The 21,138-nt window shown below is 48.7% G+C and overlaps 2 protein-coding genes and 1 pseudogene across 2 annotated transcripts; all 3 read left to right on the top strand.

Annotated features, from left to right (window-relative positions):
* The first annotated feature begins 1,786 nt into the window (after positions 1-1,786).
* Positions 1,787-6,003, top strand: LOC131395424 (ral guanine nucleotide dissociation stimulator-like). Its single transcript, XM_058527306.1, has 3 exons — positions 1,787-1,973; positions 3,337-3,565; positions 5,992-6,003. The coding sequence occupies exons 1-3, from the start codon at positions 1,822-1,824 to the stop codon at positions 6,001-6,003; spliced, it is 393 nt and encodes a 130-aa protein (XP_058383289.1). The 5' UTR covers positions 1,787-1,821.
* A 1,449-nt stretch (positions 6,004-7,452) lies between these two features.
* Positions 7,453-10,722, top strand: LOC131395114 (ral guanine nucleotide dissociation stimulator-like). The gene is made up of 6 exons (XM_058526908.1): positions 7,453-7,750; positions 8,175-8,249; positions 8,844-8,876; positions 9,219-9,340; positions 9,543-9,643; positions 9,950-10,722. Exons 1-6 carry the CDS (start codon positions 7,601-7,603, stop codon positions 10,063-10,065), a joined length of 597 nt encoding a protein of 198 aa, XP_058382891.1. The 5' UTR covers positions 7,453-7,600; the 3' UTR covers positions 10,066-10,722.
* A 4,232-nt stretch (positions 10,723-14,954) lies between these two features.
* LOC131395423 (methyl-CpG-binding domain protein 3-like 2B) lies at positions 14,955-20,600 on the top strand (annotated as a pseudogene).
* The last annotated feature ends 538 nt before the right edge of the window (positions 20,601-21,138 follow it).

Raw genomic sequence — 21,138 nt, 5'->3', positions numbered from 1 at the left:
AGACTTCTTGTTCTCTGTGGATGAATAAACAACAAGAAAAGAAAGCCTGTGGTAGGTAAATACATGCTTGATTCATCTGAAAAGATCATCTCCTCCCCTTCAACATGAAGGTTAGTGTAGGGAGAGAGCACGGGGAGTTTCCACTGTTCACCTTCTCCCTTAATATTCAGAACACAGAATCGGATTTATTTTGGGTGGCAATTCAACAAACTAAAAGATAAAATTCCTAACCCCTCTTGCAGATAAGAGTGACCAGACCAAATTCAGGCCAATGATGTGTGACAAGAAGTATGGAGTGGGGGTTTTTGGAGGCTGCACAGATGGAACTGACATAGATGGGAGGTTCAGCATTAGACACATGTGACACCAGCCCACAGGTGTTGTAGGTATTATCTCATATACACCTGACGATGTTCCTAGAAAGTTGTTTTTAGCACCATCCCCATTGTGCAGGTTGGGAGACTGGGGAGATCTTGAGAGGCACAGTGGCTTTTCCACGACACAGAACTGGTAGGATAAAAGAGGTGTGACTTCAGCTCTGTCTCCTCAAAGCTGGCCACTGGTTCCACTCCCAAGGAGCTGTGGGGAGGGTGGTAACGGATATTTGTGTACAGTGATGGAGATGACATGGGCAAGGAGGGAGAGCAGCCAACAGCCTAGCGGGGGCTTTGGGTGGGTCTGATTGAAGGAAGGGGCCAAGTAATAGAACCTTGAAGAAGTGACCTCACTTCCTTGGTGACAGCCCCCAACAGAACTTAGAACTCTGGTTACCAGGCACCCACATTGTAACCACAGCCTCCTGTCCAGTTCATTTGAGTGGAGACACTCGACACAGCAGGATGTTCTCGTGTTGTCCCGTGACTTTCCGAGGCTCTGGCTCCCGGAAAGCCAAGAATGAGAGCATGTTAAGTCACTTTAGACATTGGCTCAGCCCTCGCCTCGAATGTCTGTGGCCTTTTGGCAGGAGGAACCATCAGGTAACAGCGTAGCCCAGGGCAGGCCACTCTAGGTCAGGCCACAACTGTGATCCCAAACGGACAGCCCCACACCCCTTGACCCTCATTGTGTGTGTGTGTGTGTGTGTGTGTGTGTATGTGGGAGGTGGAATTAGAGAAGCTAGTATGAGGAGGAACCACCCTGAGCAGGAGCAGGTAGCTAAATGGTGGAGATCTGGTGGTGTGTCATGTTCATACTGAAGATCTTGGCTGCAGGAGAGGATGGTGAGTGCTGGAGAGCAAGCTCTTCTACCCACATGTGAATCCCAGGCCGTCGAGGTGTCATCACATTCCTTCCCTGATGGAGACTATGCAGATGCCCCTCTGTGCCTGAACTGTGGTGGGGTTTCCCTCTGTGGCAAAGTCCAGGCAGGCCCCTGATGCCTCCTGGCCTGACTTCTGGGCACTGTCACTGCAGAGCTGCACCCAAGTGATGGCTGAGGAGCTGGTAGATGGTTTCCAGTTCGCCATCTCCCTGGAGAGGACACAGGTGCGCCAGTCCATCAATGAAGAGGGCTGGTCTGAGGTGAGTGTGGGTGCAGAGGGGTCTTCATACCCAGGACTCTGAGATGACCAAGGCACTACTAGAATGCAGACTCAAATCTGAGTATCCCCTGGAACCCCCCAGGGTTTTCTCATTAGAGTGCTCCACAGTCCCACTCCCAAAGGAATCTGGACCTCCACTCCTTCCCACCAGCTACACAGGAGGGTAGAAAGTCACCTCAATCCTCTCGGTGGTTCACCATGATGTCATTGAGTGTATGTACCTCCTCCTCTCCCTCAGTGTGAGGATGAGTCCACCGTGAATTTAAATGAGGCCTGCAGGATGCGGGCCCTCCAGACAGGCATGATGGAGAAGCTGACAGAGTCCATTGCACCAGCTTTCCTGAGGAGGAACATCTCTAGCTTCACCACCTTCATGGTCAACTACTCGGCCTTAGACACATCCCACCAGGTCCTGGACCAGCTGTTTACTAGGTGAGTGGCCACTCCCTCCTCAGCACAGTGGTGACTCTGTCCCCTGCCAGCTGTGTGTCCTGGGAGTGTCACCAAATCTCTCTGAGCCTCAGTTTGCTCCTCTGAAAAGTAGGGTGGGAGAGGATAAATTTCAAGGGGATCTTGCAGGATCTAATGGGATCAGCCATGGCGGGTGCTTACCTGGTGTCTGGCTCTGCAGAGAGGGCTGTGGACGTGCTGTGGTTGTTCATGGTGTTTATTTCTCTCTTCCCCGTGAAAAGTAGTCTGCCTCACCCATCTCTGAAATGCGGCCTTTCTGAGTTTGGAAAAGCACATGGAAACCACCCTGTCAAGGAGTTGGAGATTCCATCCAGCTGATCCTGGTCCTTTTCCTTGGGGTAGCCAATCAAGGATCTCTGGGGCAGCAGAGAGGCCCTAGGCCCACTCAGGTGTCTGGGATGGTTCTGGGTGGACTACATTCATTCAACCATGTAGATTAAGCACCTACTGCATGCAGGACATTTGGAGACAGTAAACTCAGTGAATGAAGGAGACACAATGCGTGGCCTCAATTTCCGTCTGAGAGTCAGACATTGACATTAGACATCATTCGCAGGTCTTGTCATCCACCGTCCATCCCAAGGGATGCCCTCATAGCCTCCTTTACATCTGGAGGCATCTCCCCTTATTCCAGCCAGGAGGGCAGAGCGCAGGACCACCTAAAAAAGTGAGTGGTCTTTGGGTCCAGAAGGACGGCCTCCTGTCTCTAAAGAACAAGCTGTGGGGGGAGAGATGGAGGCTGTGGCTGAGGGGAGCCTGTCAGAAGCCGCATCTCACGCATCTTTTGGTTCCCATGGGAAGGCAGAGGCCCGGTGGCTTCCACTCCAGGAGGACAGGAGTCAAAGAGCTATGGATGGGTGCCAGGACCCCTGGGAACCAGAGGGGTGGCTGGGCTGAGTTCTCCCCTAGAAACCCATTCCCACCACAGACCCATTTGAATCTGCCTCCCCTTCTCCACATCTACCTCTTCTGACCACCGTCTCCAGGCCCAGAACAGGAGGTGTGTGAGCAACCTGGTCACAAATCTGTCTCAGTGCTCAATCCAGTTGCACAAGTGCATGGAGGGCTGGGGTGGGCTGTGTCCCAGACCTTCAGGAGAAGAGTGTCAGTGGGAACAGAGTCACAACAGACTCTGTGTCAACCTGCTGGATAAGCAGGCCTGCCACTGCCAGGACAGCCTCACAGGGGTCAGGGCTGCCATGTGGCTCTCACCTGGATGGAGAGGGGCAGGCATAGGGCCCAGTCCCAAGCCAGGGTGCCCTGGGTGAGAAGTGTGGAGGGAAAGGCCAGGCCTCTGACTCTGTTGCCCAATTGCCTCCCCTAGTGCCATCTCTTCTCTGGTGGGAACCTGCCTGGACCCAGGGCAGGATTTCCGGGAGCTCCTGCACTATCCCTGCTTCAGCATGAAGCTGGCCTCTCTGCATCTCAGCTTGCCTGGCTCGGGGCTTCAGGGCCACACCTACCTTCTCCAGGTCCAGCTGGAGCATCCACGGCCCATTGAGGCAGAGCTGGAAGGTGAGGTGACTGCAGTCTGGGATGACAAATTGCAGAATGTTCAGAGGCTTGGTTCACTTCAAGGCAGTGGGGTCTTTCCTGGCTTTAACAGGACAGGGGAAGTCAGCTACTTGAGTGACACTGTTTCTTTCTCCTGCTGCAGTACCATCTCCAGAGCTCCCTCCAGCTCCAGCGCCAGAGCAAGGGCCGGCTCCACGGCTAGATCCAGCTCCAGCTCTAGTTCCACCACCTGTGCTAGAGCTGGAGCCAGTGTCACCTCCATCAGTCCCTCCAGGGCCAGAGCCACCACCAACCTCAGCTCCAGCCCCAGTGCCAGCTCCTGAGCTGGAGCCAGCTGGACCATTGGCTCCAGGGAGAATCCTCTCTCCACCTGGAGAGATAACAGCAGAGCCAGATCCAGCCCCAGAGCCCGCCTGCCCCTGGGACGTGACCACCAAGAAGCTGCTGAGGGAGGAGAAGCCTGACTTCTTGGAGTTCCCTCCCCGGCTGGTGGCAGAGCAGTTGACACTGATGGATGTGGTGAGCAGCGGGGCTCTCAGGGCAGGTGGGGCCGGCCTTCCCTGTGCCATCAGCTGCCCCAGACCTGCCATTTCCTGATCCAGAATCCCATGATCTCGGTCCAACCTCTTGCTTCCCCACTTACCCTCATGTGACCTAAGCGGCCTTCTTAACTCCCAAGCCTTTGCTGTCCTCATGTGGACAGTAGAGATGGACACTGAGAGCAGCTGCCATGCAGAGTGGCTGTGCAGTTGGATGAGGTGGAGCAGAGAGGAAGTTGGGCAGAGTCTGCGCTTTGGTGGGGGAGGGGAGCACACTGAAGTGCTGTCTCGTCCTTGGGTAGTTCACTCATTTGCCCAGGAGGCCTCAACAGCCTCAGCACTAATTAGGCACCTCATGTGTACATGACTACAAGGCAGACAAACAAAGCCCCTGGTTGTTGCTGCCTTGGGGGAATGTGCATCTGAAAGAGGAGTCAGACCCCAGGATGGTCAGAATGGTTCGAAGATGCCCCTAGAGATGGTCAAGCAGGAGCCAAGTTCTGGTGCTTGGAGGAAGTGAGACTGGGCGGCGAGCAAATGCCACTTCCCTGCGCCACAGTATCAGTTCCTGGGTCATCCTGTGCTGGGTGCCCTCAGGGGACACAGGCAACACCCAGGGACTCCCACAAGCCTCAGGCCGCATTCTCAGCTTCCTGAGCTCCAGCTCTCACCACTGACCCAGCCTGGGACTGGGGGCTGCGGAAGCTGAGCTAGGCTGTGGCAGGGCTGGGTGACACTCCCTGTCCTCCCCAGGAGCTCTTCAAGACAGTGAAGCCCCACGAATTCCTGGACTCCATCTTGTCCCAGGGTGACAACAGGGGCATTGAGCACCTGGCACCGACCATCCATGCCACCATGACCCACTTTAACAGAGTGGTCGAATGTATCATCACCACCTGCATTGGGGACCCGAGCATGACGGCCCAGGACAGGGCCAGGGTGGTGGAGCTCTGGATCCAGGTGGCCCAGGTAAGATGTGGGAGGCCCTGGGAGCCCCTCTGTGGAGTCGGGGGAACTGCCCCTTCTCCTTTCTCAGCTCTCATGTTTGAAGTCTGTGGTCTGAGCCTTTGCACAAACCTTAGGCCCCTCCTGCCAGGCCTCGATGACCTGACTCCTGGTCCCAGTGGTAGGAAGCTCACCCCTTCCTGGGCTCCTTTCTTGGCTTGAGCTGAAATCCTCCTCCCTGGAAGTATTCCTCATCAGGTTCCAGCTGTGCCTTTTCCGGGTTCCCTGAGCCGCTGTCTCATCCAGGACAGGAGACGTCAATGAGGGGACAGAAGCCAAAGGAAGCAGGGCTCCAGCTCCCGCTCACAGCTCATTCTCTTCCCTTCCCCAGGAATGCCACGGCCTGAGGAACCTTTCCTCTCTCCATACGATCTTCTGGGCTCTGGAGGGCCCCTCCATTCAACGTTTAAAAGAGACGTGGAGACAGGTGTCCAGGTGGGTAGGCCTCTCTCCATGCGAGCACCACCTGGGTGGACCAGACACCCCCCACAGGGCTGGCATTGCCCTTCAGTCAGTTGGGACCTCCTGGGAGACAGCAAACCCTGGGGATAGGGTCTGACCTGGTTGGCAGGCTTCAAGTCTTTCTGAAAACTTAGGCCAGTGGTTCTGCCTCAGGAATCAGTTTCCCTAAGTGACAGATCATGGCTTGAACCAAATTGAAGATTTTCAAGTGTTTGCAGCAACAGAACTCTCTGTCCACGTGAAATTAAGACTGTTTAAAACACATCTGCTGAGAAAATAAGAGAATGGAGGCCCCAGGTGACAATAGGAGAGCCCCCTCCCCAGTCCCAGACACCTCAGGGCTCAGACGACACAGTGAAAATGCTCATCCAGGCTGTCTGGATCTTCTGGGTTTTCAAATGAAAGGGATTTACCCTCAAACCACTCCACAGTGTTTCTTTCCTTTTTTCCCTCCTCAGGAAGAACTGTAAAATAGTTAACAAGATCTTCCAAACATGCCACCGGGAGAGCAGGAAGCTTCTCAAGGAGGTGAGTGGAGGCTGGAGATCTGGAAGGACGGGAGGTGAGGTGGGGAGGGACCAGGCAGGATGTGCTTTGGTAAGTTTTTCACTTAAGGTTCCCTGAGAAATAACGGTCTGTCTTGTCCAGCTGGACAGGAAGCGGGGGTGTGAGCTGCAGGGGCAGGTGGGGACTGTTTGGGGCAGGAGGCCTTGGTCACGGGATACAGTGGTGTCGCCTGGACTGTTCCAAGAGGTGAAGAGCTGGCAGAATGAGCAGGTGTCTGGCTTCCATGCAGACCCATCAGCTGGCCCTCATCATCCTTCAGGCTGGCGGGTGGATGGAGTGGGGGGGGGGTTCCTTTCTTCCTAAAGCAGCCCAGTCTGTCCTCAGAAAGCCAGGCCCCTGCTGCTCCTTCTGTCTTCACTGCAGCTCGCAGGGGAGGGCACTCTGCCTGCCCCAGGGATGGGCACTGTGAGGTCACACAGGCCTTGTGGACACAGGGGCTGCACAGCCTTGGGCCAAATGGTGGATCTGGGACAGAACTGTGTGCTCTCTGGGTCTGTGCAGTCTAGCCCGATAGTGGTCACTGCTGACAAACCAGTGAGTCTCTCCCAGGGCGTTGTCGTCAAGGATACGCCCCAGATGGCAATGAGAATTATCAGGGAACCTACAGATTCTTAATGGACCTTCCTGACAGATTCTTAATGGCCTCCATCGAGGCCCTGGCAGGGGGGGCCTAGGGATTGTACAAAGGCTCAGACCACAGACTTCAAACATGAGAGCTGAGAAAGGAGAAGGGACATTAGAAGTTTCCAAGTGAAAAAGGATGCAAATGTCACCATTACACAGTGCCGTGGTCACCCCCTACACTGTCACTCAGATGTGGCACAAGGGGGTCCCCTTCTTTAGTGAATAAAGGAGGAGTTCTGTGCAGGGACCATCCTGAGGGGATCCTAGGGAGCTGAGGCCTTTGGCATGGCCTCAGGTCCAGCCTGGTGTCAGAGAATCCCAGGGGGCTGGAAAACACAGAAGCCACTTGCATGGGACCCGGAGACACCTTGTGCCTCTCCATCCATGGCTCAGGTTGACTGAGGGCCTCAACACACCCCGAGAGTCCAGAGGACAGGACATTGGTCAGAGGTGTGTCTGGAGGAGGAGTGAAGGCCGGGGGCCAGGGCCTCTGGCTGCGAGGGGCAGCGGTCTCCTCTGTGGGCCCCTTAGCAATTCACTGCCCCTCTGTGGGCCTCGGTCTCCTCATCTGGGAAATGGAGGGAGATGATCTGTGGTGCAGGCCTCACAGGGGTGATGAGGTACAAGGGGGAGAAGAATGTGCAGCAGCTTTGTGCTCCTCCTCCTCGACGGGGGAGGGTACAGCACTGGTGACAGTCAGATGACACTGAGTCCTCAGGGGACCCTGGGAGGCATGGGGAGTCCTCCTCACACTTTCCTGATGAGGAGAGAGGCTTAGGGGCCTGGGCAGGCCTGAGGGCACCGAGGAGGGAGTGTTGGAGCTGGGAGTGATCTAGCATCAGGGCACCCTGGAATGGGAGCAGCCATAGACACCAGATGGCCAGGGTCCAAGATCAGGGCCCTGGGAGACACGGGGAAGGGAACATGGCCTCCCTGAGCCTGTCCTTGACCCTGCAGGAGGTGTCATCTGTGAGGGCCATCCATGAGATGGACCCGCAGGGAGCCCAGGAGAGGCAGCAGCAGCAGGTGAGGTGGCCTGACGGGGAGGGTCCAGGTGTCAGAGGAGGGGTCACTCTCCTCACGGCTGGAGGCCTCTCTAAGAGAAGGGTCCCTCCTCCTCCAGCCCAGCTCCTGGAGCCCAAGAGCCTGAAATGCCTGCCCTGGAAGTGACCAGGAGGAGGCCTGGAAGGGCTGGGCCCAGGATGGGTTACGGAGGGGAGGGGCAGGGACCACATACCCTGGGATTTGCCAAAAGCCGCCCCTGGGAGGTGACTGGGGAAGTTGGGTGGTCCTGGAGGGGGCAACTGGGGGGAGGCCACTGAGGGTCCTAGGCTGTTCTCTGTGGGAGTCTGTGGTGGGCAGGAGGCTGGGGTGAAGGGATTTGGGGGAGGGTCCATGGGGGCACCTGAGAGGTGGGACTCATCTTACCACTCCCACCCTGATTTCACAGGGTGTCGTCCCCTTCCTGGGCATGTTTCTCTATCACCTGAAGCTGCTGGACATTGGGATGGAGGATTATCTGGAAGTGAGTGAGCCTGGAGATGGGGCCAGGGAGCAGGATCCTGACGTTTGGGAGGCGAGAGCCCTGCACTGGGACCTGAGCTCTCAGTACCTGGCAAACCTCCTCTCATGAGAGCCCCATGGCCACCCCTGGGAGTTGGGGAGTCAGGCCCATCTTAGCAATGCGTGAATAGACGCTCCGCATAAGCCCCCCACCAGTCTACCTGGGCTGGTGAAGCTCATAGCTGCCTGCCTGCAGAGCTGCAGGAGGCTGTGTCTGAGATGGATTCAGCCTCCCCCTCAGGCCCTGCCCCTGGGGGAGTGCCATCAGCCCCTGCAAGTGAGGAAGCACTTCTGTGTTCCAGCTGTCCCTTCCTCCCTGAGGCCTCAGTCTGCCCGTCTGTCATCAGAGAGGGTGTGCTACATAAGGTCTCTGGCCTCAGCTCCCCTGTCCCTCCTGCTCTGGAGCCCAGAGCCTGGCCCAGTGTCAAGTTCTTTTTGTGGAAGGTCTGCCCTCTGCTGGGCCCTGACATTCCTGCAGCCTGAGAAGGGGTGGGATGGGGGTTGGTTATGGGCTTAGGGGGCTGTTTCTGATGGACATTGGCTGTCTCCCTTCCAGGGAAATCGGGTCAACTTCCAGAAATGGTGTGAGGTGAGCAGCTATGGGGAGGATGGGGATGTGGAAATCAGAGACCTCGCCTGGCAAGACTTTCTCTGGCCTCATCCCTTGGGCCTTAAATTTATTGGGAGAGTCAGATCCACAAAGCTGGGCATCCCATCACGTTGGCGGGTGCGGGAGGGGCTGGCATCAAGGACACCTTCCTGGATGAGGAACTAATTCAAGGCAACTGTGAGGACAGGCAAGTCCTGAATGGAGTGGGAAGGAAGGAGGGTTCCTGAGTGAGCACAGACCCCAGACCAGATCCTCACTCCGCACAAGTCCCTGGCAGCGTTCCCCACCCAAGCCCTGTCTGCATCCTGTCCTTCCTCCCAGAAATTCAAACTCATCAGGAGGATCCAGCTGCTCCAGCAGGCTGCAAATGCATATGACCTGGAGCCCGACGAGCGATTTGGGGCCTGGTTCCAGGCCATGGAGCCCATCAGTGTCCATGAGAGGTGAGGGGGACAGGAGTTGGGTGAGGGCAGGCCAGACTCTCTCTGATGGCCAGCTCCAGAGCCTGTGGCCTGGCTCGCTGATCAGCCACAGAACTCGTAGCGTGGTGACCCATGGGGCACCAGGACTCAGCTGCTGGCGGGCTCTGGGAGGGGCACCTGAGGTGTGGCTCCTGGTAGCTCACAGGTCCACTCTGTCCTGTAGCTACTGGGTCTCCTGCCAGCTGGAGCCCACACACCAGAAGGCGAGCAAAATGCGGCTCTTCAGGAGAAAGAAGAACCGGACATCCTCCAGTTCAGGGCCAAGTGAGTGTTGGGACGAGGAGCGACCGAATCCAGGGGCTCAGTACAGCTTCGGGCCAAGCATGAGACTGGATCCCAGCTCCACTGCTGAGCAGGCCTGGGACAGGCCGCTCCCCTCTCCTCTCTGGGATTCAGTTGCATCCTCTGAAATGGGTGATGCTAAATGATGCCTCCTGCATCAGGGACAAACGGGGTGCTGTTGATGGACTGAGCACTCGATACAGGGTTTGGATCAGAGTGCAGGGGGCCAGGGAGGTGTGCCATGAATCTCAGGAAGGTTCCCCAAAATAGTCTGTTTCTTCTCTTCAGCCACCATGCCCTTGGCGATGAGCCGTCACACTCTGGAGACCACAAGTGCAGCTCCTCCTGACCAGCAGGGACACTGGGACCCTCGGGGTGCACCGGGCCAGCTCTTCCCACCCTGAGTGAACGAGGACATCCTAAGATTTTCCCTGGTTTCCCCTAAAGCCCCAGAGGGAGGGCACCACCCCCTCCAACTCCCTGACATCTCCATGCCAGCCACTGTTAACCCATTGGGGAGGAGTGATATTATTTCTTTAATAGTAAATGGTAGATTTGACTCTTAACGTTATATCCTGTTTCTGTCACAACCTGGGTGTTGTGGTGTGGTTCTTTCACTTCTTATGCTCATGTAAATGAGACACAGAATCTCACTTTCCTCCTTGAATTAAGAACTTGTGTATGGTCACAGCTTATTGTATGTGGGAGAAGGGAGGAGGGCCAGCCTCCTCCCTGGCTACTGAATGAAACCCTCAAGTCCCCCTTCCTCAGAGGACAGGTGGATTTCAGTGTGGTTCACCTGGGCCAGGAGCAGAGACAGCCCCTCAGATCTCCCTGGATGTAGAGGTTGGAGGGACTTGCCCAGGCAGAGCAATAACCACTGAAATGTGGGTGTCTTTCAAATAGCACTTACCAGGACCATGTCCTTCCCCAGGACGGTGCTGTCTTTCTACAGCTTTCCAGGAAGAAGGAATGTTTTTTGCTTCTCTTGTTGAGGTTTCTTTGATCAGATATTGGAACTTGCCGTTTTCTAATCAGTGTCTGGATTCGCATCAACACTAAATGAGGAAAAAATGTAAAAAGATAAAAGTTTGCATGTGGAACGGACACGGACAGAGGAAGACCATGTGCAGATGGACTAAGGGCCGACAGGACATCCCCATCAGGCCGCCTCTAGGGCTCCCTGTTCACCCTTCGCCTAGACTGGAATCCTCCTGGGATCCTGGCCCATGCCCGTGGAAGTCATTTTCCCGCTTGTTTCATGTCTAGAGGGAAAGACTCATGATGCAGCTTTTAAACCTACAACAGGACTTTGTTCTATAAACCTCACTGCTCCCTGTGAAATAGGATTTCCAGCATCCCTGCACTTCACTGTAGGATTCTTTTAGGGTAGAAATTCCCTAGAAGGCCCCCAGCCTCTCTGTCAGGTATATCGTGGCCATTCCTCCCCACTTGGGCCTGATGGATCAGGGGTGAGCTCTGGTTTGCCAGAACAATAGCCCTTAATCCTGTCCACGGAATGACCCACACCAGCCCTTGCTGCCCTGGGTGACATCTGGGCCCATGAGATTCTCAGGTCCATGGTCTCAGACAATCACTAGTTTACACACTCAGTCGTGTTGTTACTGACTTGTCCCAAAGGGGCAGCTTGGCCTGAGCGCATAGAGCATGTAGCCCCTGGGACAGCTGTGTTCTTTTCCCCAGTCTGTGCTGTGGTTATATGGATTTGTGTTACAGGGATGTGAAACTTTCCTGTTGGGAGTTTTGAAAGATGAGGCAGGAGAGGGGCAGGTATAGAAGTGGGTCCAGCAGGGGAATGCCACCAATCTTAGACACCACAGACACAACAGACACAACCTTACCAATTAAAATACTGAAATGCTCCCCACGTGGGTGCTTAACAGACACTGCTCAGAGCTCATGCCGAGAACCCACCCGACGACCTGGACCTAAAGGGTTACCACCCGGCATTTTGAACATCATGCCCTGGAAACACCCTGTAAGACAAGGGCCATTGTCTTGAATTCCTTGGTACTTCTTCCCCCTCCTTTCTGAAGGCTGCAAGTGTCACCCAGGGACGCCTTTTCAGTTCAGCCAGAAGCAGAGTAGAAATCCTGGTTACCACAGCCCAGGTCCTTCCTTTCAGGGCACTCCCATCCAGGAAAGAAAGAATTCACACATCGGTGTAGACACACAAACACACACACTCATATTCCACCCAAATCCCAAGATGCATGAACCAACAAGAGATTAAAAGTGACTTCAGAAACAGATCAACCAATTGCAAAAGACGGGTTTCATTAAGATCCTGACTCAAATAAAATGTAAAACCAGGAAATAACCTTGACAAAACTGGGAGACTTTGGATACTGACTAGATAGTTGATTATCCGAATGACATTTTTATTTTTGTGTGTGATAATGTTATTTTGTTTGTGTTCCAAAATTCCCTCATCTGTACCAGAAATGGAAATATTTACAGCTGAAATGATGCACTCTCAGCCATCTCAGCTGGTTAGTTCTTGGGGTCTTGGTGTGAGGATAAACAAAGCCAGATGGTATACGAGTTGACAATCTTTGAAGCAAGTAACAGATTCACAGAGATTGATTTTTCTCTACTCTGAGATTTAGAGATTTTTGAAAACCTTCAGAACACAATTTTGATAAAAACAGTATACTTGCTGTTCACATTACAATATTACAAATCAAAACATCACAAATATAAAGGAATGCTTCTCCTTCCTGACCTAAGGAAGCTCTCTCTCAGTTTGGCTTCTGTGAATGACCTGATGATGCCACCAATTATTCACTTATCACATGTTTGTTGAGTAATGTACCTGCCATGCCATGTTGACACTTGCACTGAAGAGAGAATGCACCAGGAGCCTGTGGATCCCAACAGAGAATCACAGCAACCAATGGACCTATATGCATTTCTCTAATGCTTCCTGAACGCTCTGCTCATTTCTTTCCATTTCTTGAGTTCCATAAATCTCTATTACGACCTCCTCCATTTTTCACAGATAAATTGTTAACCATCAAACAAGAACTATTTGACTCTCTAGTCATCAGATCTATAAATATTCCTCATAAGGAATTCATTTATCACACCTTTTCTGTTGTTATATCCAAAGAAATTTCTTTCTTGCGGAAACCACTCTAAATTTTATCTCATTCTTCAATTTCAATTACATTATGCCCTCCACATTTGTTGTACTTTCCATCACTTCCCTACTGGAATCATCCCTTAGGTTTCAAATATGCACAAATCTCTACCATCTACAAAACAATCTCTCAGCCAGCATTCCCAATAGTCCTCACCCTCCACGCCCCTCCTCTCCTCCTCCTGCCAGGGATCCATGGTGAAAAGTTCACATATAGCCCCATGCCTGTGTTTGCACAGTGCCCACTCAAGCCCATCCCCATTCTGTGGATGCTTCTCTTGCTAACCTCACAAGCCATGTCTCTTACCAATCCACCGGGGACTTGTCATGATTTGTCTGACATGCTCTGCAGTAGCATGTGACCTTGTGGACTTCAACGTCATTTTAAAAGCCTATTTGTCCTTGGGATCCACCACCTTACACTGTCCTGCTCTTGCCTGTCTGAACTTCCTGAGTCACTTTCTGGCTTCTCTTTATGACCACCCCACAACGACTGATGCTTCCTGGGAGTCAACCCTGCTCTGACACCTGTTCCCCATCGGCACCCTCCTTCTGGGGAAACTCCATACATTTCCCTGGCTTCAAATACCACTAATGAGCCAAATATGTCCAAAGATTAGCAGAGACCTAACTCTGACCTCCAGACCCATTTATCTACCTGCCCACTCACCACATCAGTGATGACTCAACTCACAATGACCAGGTCCCAAGTCGAGCAAACCACTTCCCCAAATTATTTGCTTCTCTCTCAGGGTTCCCAAACTCACTTGTTTGTGCTAATAATGTGTCTAGCCCTGGGTGTCGCTCTGGACACCCTGCCACCCCACATTCACGTATCGATGAACCATCCATCCACTCTCCTGAATCTACCTACAGGTTATCCACTTCTGATTTATTTCCAATCACCTTTCACATCTCATAAAATATATCATTTCCACAGAGTGAACTCGCCTGCACTAGGAACCTAAATTACAAAACTCCATTTTTCCTCTTCGTTGATTTTTTTTCTATTTTAGTTACATGTGCAATATTATCTATTTCTTTCAAGATTTAGTTCTTTCTCACTAAACTGGATACTCCATGAAGACAAGACTAATGTGGATTTTCCAAATTTTCCCACAATAGTGTTCACAATGGCTTTGCACACATAAAGGGCTCACATATATTATGTGTACAATATATATTTGATATTTATATACATATAAAATTGAAACATTAAAACTTTATTTCCTGAAATATTTTAAATCCATCCACTTAACTACTCTTATGCAAAGATACCACCTTTAGAGTGGTACACTGCAATAAATTAGCAAGAATAGTTTAAGATTCCAAATCCTTTCTCCTCATAATACAATCATGAGATTCTAGTCACAGTGATCTGTTTAAAATGCAAAAGTGATCAGTTCATCTTAACTTATAAATCCCCTATTTCTGTCTTCAGCACATATTTCTCCTGTTGTCTTATCATAATTATTAATACTACACTTTTCATTCCCTGATATGTTCCAGTTTGGAGGGAAAACTATTTGGTCATTCGATTTTTAGAGCACTTACTACATGCAAAGCTCTGGTATAAAACCTGTGATCTACAAAATAACTAAACAGACTGACTGCCCCTGTTTGATTTAGTCTTAGTGGGAGGAAAGAGATAATAAATGGCAAAGGATGTATAACATGCCATGTAGAAATCACTGCTGTGATGAACAATAAGGCAGAGAGTGAGAGTTTGAGCTTGAGCACATTTTCAAATTACTTGTGTTTGTGTGTGTGTGGGTGTGTGTGTGTGCGTGCACATGCTCATGCCTGCTGCCTGGATGGGATGACTTGCTTCCTCCTGTGGGGTTGGGGGAGCCTCCTATGCCTTGGAAAATTTCCTCCATGTGCACTTAATATGCACTTTGTTACCCATGTGTATTAGTCAGGATTCTCTAGAGAAATAGAACCATAGAATATATATAAACTTATAGAAGTGGAAATTTATTGTAGGAATTGGCTCACAAGGTTATGGAGGTTGAGAAGTCCCACAATATGCCATCTGCAAGCTGGAGAACAAGAAAAACCAGTGATATAATTCAGTCAAAGTCTGAAGGCCTGACAACCAGGACGTCTGATGTCCAAGTGCAGAAAAAGATGGACATCCCAGGTCTGGAGGAGACAGTGGATTCAGCCTTTCTTTCCTTTTTGTTCTATTGAGCCCTCAACAGATTAGATGATGCCCACCTACACTATTGAGGGTGGCTTTGTTTACGTAGACTATGGAATCAAATGCTAATCTCTTCCAGAAACATCCTCACAGACACACCCAGAAATAATGCTTCACCGTCTATGTGGGCACCCCTGAGGCCAGTCAAGCTGACTCCTAAAATTAACCATCACATCATGGATTTATCCAACCAAGACGAACAGAGATATCACAATGTGACCTATGTCATTTAAGTTTTCCAGAACACATGTTAAAGAAAGTAAATACAAACCGATGAAACTGGATTTTATAACATTTTTATTTAACCCAAGAAATCTAAATATTATCATTTCAAAAGGTAGTCCACATCAGTACAAAGAACAAGATACTCAGGTTTTCTGCTCCCTGGGTCTTACTGGTGAATTTTAATGAATACTGGCTCCTCATATAACTTAATATGATCCAATTTATAATTTTCTCTTATCTATTTTAGCTTTATTGTATCAAAAGGAAATCATTTTCTCCTTATTGTCAAACTGCTCTGCTATCTCTTTTTTAAAAAATTAAAGCTATATATTGTGCTTATGTTAGAAATGAAATTAAGAATTTAAGTACTAAAGAAGGAATTGATTCCAGCAAAAGGCTGGTTTACTAAAATGGAAGACAGTTCAAGAGCAAATCTTCCAAGAAAACCACTGGGTCAATGACATTGGAAAATTCAGGGTAGAATTAGAATACACAAGGGATGTGATTAAAAGGGGAGTAGTGAGAATGTGGAGAGGAATTGATATCAGAAGTGAAAATACACAAGCATGTTTCAAGTTGATGAAAGACATCAATCCACAGATTCAATTAATTCAACATTCCCTAAGCAGAGTGCATACACAGGAAATATTAATGAACTAAACTATGGTCTAAAAACCAAAGTTAATGTAAAGGATTTTAGGGACTATAGATGCCAAATAAGCAAGAAAAAGGCCAATTGGTGATTTCTAACCATAAATAAAATAAGATGGACATCAACAGAGCAGCATTTTTAAAATGCTAAAAGAAATCTCATGTCAAACCAGAATTCTACACCCAGCAGCAACAGTGCCCCAAATAAAGATGTCCTAGAAAAACTTAAAGTGAAACTTTTCATTGTTAGCAGCCTTGAATTAGACAAAATACTGGAGTGAGTTATCACATCCAAAGGAATATAATCTCAGGTTGAAAACCAGGAACGGAGGAAGGACTAAAGAGGAAAGGAAAGGATAATTTATAAATAAATATAAATGAATTTTATTTTGTGAAGTAATTCTAGAAATCTCTCATGGAGATTAAAATATATGTAGAATAAAATGCATGAAAACAGTAATACAAATGTCAGGAAGCTTAAAAATAGAATTGAAAGTGTTGAAGGTATTAGCATTTGGGGGAGGTGGTAAAAGTAATTATTCATATTAGACTGTATTAAGAATTCAGGATTTAGCCATTAGTGCAATTAAACAAAGATTTCTATATGATTCCAACTAATAAGTTTATAGAGAAAATAATGGAACAATAAAAGAGTTAAATCAACATCAGTGAAGTAAAGAGAGTAAAGGAACATTAATTATTCAGGTCAAAGGGAAGGGAAAGAGTAAGACGGGTGAAATAATTACAAGTTTACTGGAAATTACATGAGATGTAAATGCACAAAATACTAATTTCTTGTTAATGGCTGTGTGATATATTCTAGAGACTTGTTAATAAATATTTTGGACATTCTTTTATTGATAAACGTTTACACAGTCTCTATTTTTTCCTATTAAAACATAAGTTGTATGGACGTTTTTGTACATATAAACTTTCATTCCTATTTTTACAGAAAATATCAATAGTGGAAGAAAAAGGAAATATTAAAATGTTGATAGAAACTGCAAATACCATCTCCTCACACAAGTGTATTAAATTTTTTCATCTACCAACAGTATCTGACAGTGTCAATAACCCAACATTTTTGTGTTTAGGTATAAATCTTTAGGAATCGCTCAAATCCCATTGATAAGAAACAGGAAGTCTCCTCTGGATTATCCACTGATTGGATTATCCACTCCCTTCCTCCATAAAAGGGGAATCAGAGGCAGAACTCACTGCATTTTCCAGCAATCCAGGGGCTGTCTGCACATCAGGAGTGGGGTCAGCAGGACAACTCTGCAGCCATGGAGGAACCTGCATCGGCCTGTTTTCCAAGCCAGCCTATTCTGGTGAGCGTGGAATCCATATGGACGGCAAGAGTGTCCATTTGTACATTTTGACCTTCTGTGAAACCTCTTTAAGTTCCCAGAGAGAAGCTCTTAAAACAAGAAGATATCTTTTTATTAAAGTTCTTTCCTAGGTGTTAATGTTTGTTAAGTCATGTTCAAGTTATTGTACTTTTTTCTATGTGAAGTTTTCTGGGATAATAGGCTAGATGGTTTTGTTTTATTTTCAACCAACAACATCACTAGGAAGTGGTGTAGTATTCGGCCCTGCACTGTTTAAGTGTTCCCCTCTCTGGAAAATTCTTTACCCACAATGCGCTTGGTCTTTTTTAAGAAAAATTCAGTTCTGTGCTCAAATATCACCTCATCAGTTAGTCCTTCCCTAATCGCTTCATCATCAATAATTACGTAGTTAATTTCTTTCTCCCTTCATCCGTCCTTACCACTTTTCCTCTATTCCTCCCTCTTTCTCTGTCTCTGTCTTGGCCTTACTGTTTATCACAGCACTTAATTATACCTAACACTATAATAGAGATTCCTCAGTCTGTTTATTAACTCTTTCCTCTCACCAAGATTAAAATAAAGAGGGGCAGTGACTTTGTTAAGTTCTGGATCACAGGTTTTAGTACATAACTTGGCATACAATAGGTGCTCAATAAATGGGAGGATCAACTAATTTTCCCTCCAAACTGGGACATGCTGGGGAACGAAAGGGGTGGTATTAATAATTATGGCAGGACAACAGGAATGAAGTGAGGTTTATGGTTTCACTTTTAAAAAAATATCTTCTGAAGACAGAAATGAGAGATTTAAAAGGAAAAGTGCACTGACTAGATTTACATTTTAAACAGATTATTATGACTATAATCTTATAATGGATTACAGAGAAAGGATTTGAAATCTTAGTGATAATTTATTGCAGTATACCACAAAACAGATTATATCATTGTATAATTGTGGTTGAGTGAATTTCTTTGAAAAATTTAGTTCTTTTTGGAATTTGAATAATTTCTTTCAATAAATATATCTAAGCACCTTCGATGGGCAAAGAAATGACTGAATATGGCAGCATAAAACATTAAAGTCCACATTAGTCTTCTCTTCATGGAGTATCCAATTTAGTGAGAAAAACACTATGAAATAAATAGATAATACTATACACATACAATTAAAAATTGAAAAAAATTAACACAGAGAAAATGTGATATTAATTTTGATGGCTGGATCAGGATAGGTCACTCTGTGGAAATGGTATTTTGTAGGGAATCTGAAAGGTGCTAAAGAATTATTCACAAGTTGAGAATCTTTAGGTGGATTCAGGAGGGTGGATGGATGGTTCACTGATGAACGAGTGTGGGGTGGCAGGGTGTCCAGAATGACACTCAGGGGTAGACAGGATATTAGTACCAACAAGTGAGTTTAGAGGACACTGAGATATGGGTGATTATTTGGAGAACTGGCTGTTTCAACTTGGGACCTGCTCACTGTGAGCTGAGTCATCGAGTTGTCACTGATGTGGTGAGTGGGCAGATGGGTATTTGGATCTGAGGGTGAAGTCAGATCTTGCTGACTCAATGGGCATTTCTAGTTCATCAATGGTATCTGAAGCCAGGGAAATGGATGGGATGGCCTAGAAGAGGGCGTGGATGTGTAACAAACGTGGGAGCAGGATTGACTTCTAAGAAGCATCAATTGTTCTGTTAAGCCAGATGGTGGAGCCGAGAGTAACAGGGAGGAGTAGGAGGAGAGAGGAAGAGTCAGGGGAGGAAAAATGGTTATTTACAGTGGATGCAACTGTGTGATGGGAATATGGTCTGTGTGAGTTATTTACGTATGAACAGGAGAATATTTGAGTGAAGATGGGATGTGGGAGTGCAAGCGAAGTGAGCACCTAAGGGTTGAGAGGTAATATGATTTCATTGGAGACAAGGCATTAAAGGAGCTAGGAAAATGAGGTGATTGTGTCCTAAAGCAGAGTAAAAGAGAGACACTGAAAACCTAAATCTTGGGATACAAAGATACCTGTGATCTGTGGATCCACATGATGGTGGGTCAGGGGGTACCAGCATGTGTTTAGTTGACTGTGACAAGGATGGGAAGGGGGGACATCCTCAGAGGAGGATGGTAGAGGGAAAGGGTCTGGAGGTGGCACTGGGTAATGATCAGAGCTTTCTGTCCTTGACTCATATCAGGTTGATGTCCCAGGATCTACTTCTCAGTGTGAGGTGCCTGTGCCAGCAGCATCAGCATCATCCGGGAACACCTAGACGTGCAAATTCTTGGCCCCACCCTGGACCTACTTGGGTTGAGGTCCAGAAATCTGAATTTTAACAACCCTCCAGATGATTGTGATGCACAGGCCAATCTGAAACACATTTCCCCAGGGAGAGAGGAGGGTGGAAGATCCAAATGAGCTGAGAATGTTCTTCATTTTATTCAAATTGCACTTTTCATTTTGTTGTCAAAGGGGAAGCTCAAAAGAAATATGATGCCCCAGACTTCAGAGAAGAAAAGATAAGTCCATTTAACTAAGACCAAGCAGAGACATCGGGAAAGGTCTGCACTTCCTACAAGACGCACCAGCTGCATTTTCCAGAGGCCTGTCACAAGGATACCTTCCCACCCTGACAATGAAGTCAGGTATAGTCAACGGGAGGAGACCTTGCAGAAGCCCCAGCAACTCTGTGCACACAGGAGACTGCAGGGACTCCAGGCCTGCAGCAGTGAAGGAGAACTTTTAAGTACTTTCGATATCACAAATACCTTAAAAATAATTGCACCTCCTAGTCCAGGTGAATCCCTGGGCTGTGTTGGTGCTGGGTCTCTACACACCAGCCCCGAGCCCACCGCTGCACAGTCTTCAGATGGGGCAGAGATGATCCCAGGAGCGGGTGTCTGTCTCTCACAGCCACTCTGCAGACAGCCAGTAACTTATGGAGACATCTGCAGACAGAGTCTGAAAGTGAAAAAAGCAAGGATGAGGCCCTGAGGGCAGACAGGTTTGCCAGGGAGGCAGAGAGAGCAAGGAGCCAAGAAGGATGTTCTGAGACCTGATGGAAAACAGGAGAAGGTCCTGCTGAAGAAGCCGAGTGGTGTGGCCCTGGGGAAGTGGTTCCCCATGAGCAGCCCTCAGTTTCACTCGCCTCATTTAATGTTACTCCTGCTTCTTCTGGACTATTATGCTTGGTTGTGTTAAAATTATACTTTCTTAAACTCTTGAGAGACAAAAATGAAGAGTAGATGGTCTTGTGGGGGAGAGGGAGGGTTTCGTGTGACAAGAAAGAAGATCTGTTTGTCCTGGTACACTGCAATTTCTGTTTACCATGATTTTTATTCACTTTTATATTAAATTCTTCCGAGGTAATTTAGCCTAAGGTATTATTTAGTATTTTTAGTATAATATTTTCTTATAATTTTTATACTCAGGAAAGGATGATCCCCACTGTAAACAGCTCATTTTTTAATGTTAAATTAATTTGATTCCATAAAAACCTTATTTTATTAAGTTTGCTTTTATATCTCATTCTAACATAAGTTGCACGCTTTTTTTTTTATTTTTGCCAAATGCTAATTCAGACATAAGACATTTTTACTCACCCCCAGCGGCTTCCCCAGGGGCTGGGTCCGCGGGCTCAGCGCGGCTCAGAGGCTGCACCCCCGGGGTCAGTCCCCGCGCGGACACCGGCGCCAGACTCCACGCGGCCACCACGTCCGGAGGATGCAGCCGCGGGGACACGCGCGTCCTCGTCGTGGGCGCAGGACACGCCGCTGTCAGGCCAGAGCGCCCCGCGCCGTGGGCAGCGGCGGGGCCGGAGGAGCGGGGAGGAGGGCAGCGGGGACCGGGCCCACGACCCTCCGTGGGGGCGCTCGGGGCGGCTCGGGTGCATGAAAGGCTCCGGACTTTACA

The sequence above is a fragment of the Diceros bicornis genome, chromosome 31 (genome assembly GCF_020826845.1).
Source record: "Diceros bicornis minor isolate mBicDic1 chromosome 31, mDicBic1.mat.cur, whole genome shotgun sequence".
Lineage (NCBI taxonomy): Eukaryota > Metazoa > Chordata > Mammalia > Perissodactyla > Rhinocerotidae > Diceros > Diceros bicornis.
The sequence above is the reverse complement of the archived record's forward strand: the minus strand, read 5'-3'. Positions and strand labels throughout refer to the sequence as shown.

Bases quoted from the DNA above. Each gene is read 5' to 3' on its own strand.
- LOC131395114 (XM_058526908.1), top strand. From the start codon at position 7,601: ATGGCCAGGGTCCAAGATCAGGGCCCTGGGAGACACGGGGAAGGGAAC. The intron at 7,751-8,174 runs GTGAGGTGGCCT...CTGATTTCACAG, and splicing joins AGGAGAGGCAGCAGCAGCAG to GGTGTCGTCCCCTTCCTGGG. The intron at 9,341-9,542 runs GTGAGGGGGACA...TCTGTCCTGTAG, and splicing joins CCCATCAGTGTCCATGAGAG to CTACTGGGTCTCCTGCCAGC.
- LOC131395424 (XM_058527306.1), top strand. From the start codon at position 1,822: ATGCGGGCCCTCCAGACAGGCATGATGGAGAAGCTGACAGAGTCCATT. The intron at 1,974-3,336 runs GTGAGTGGCCAC...TGCCTCCCCTAG, and splicing joins CTGGACCAGCTGTTTACTAG to TGCCATCTCTTCTCTGGTGG.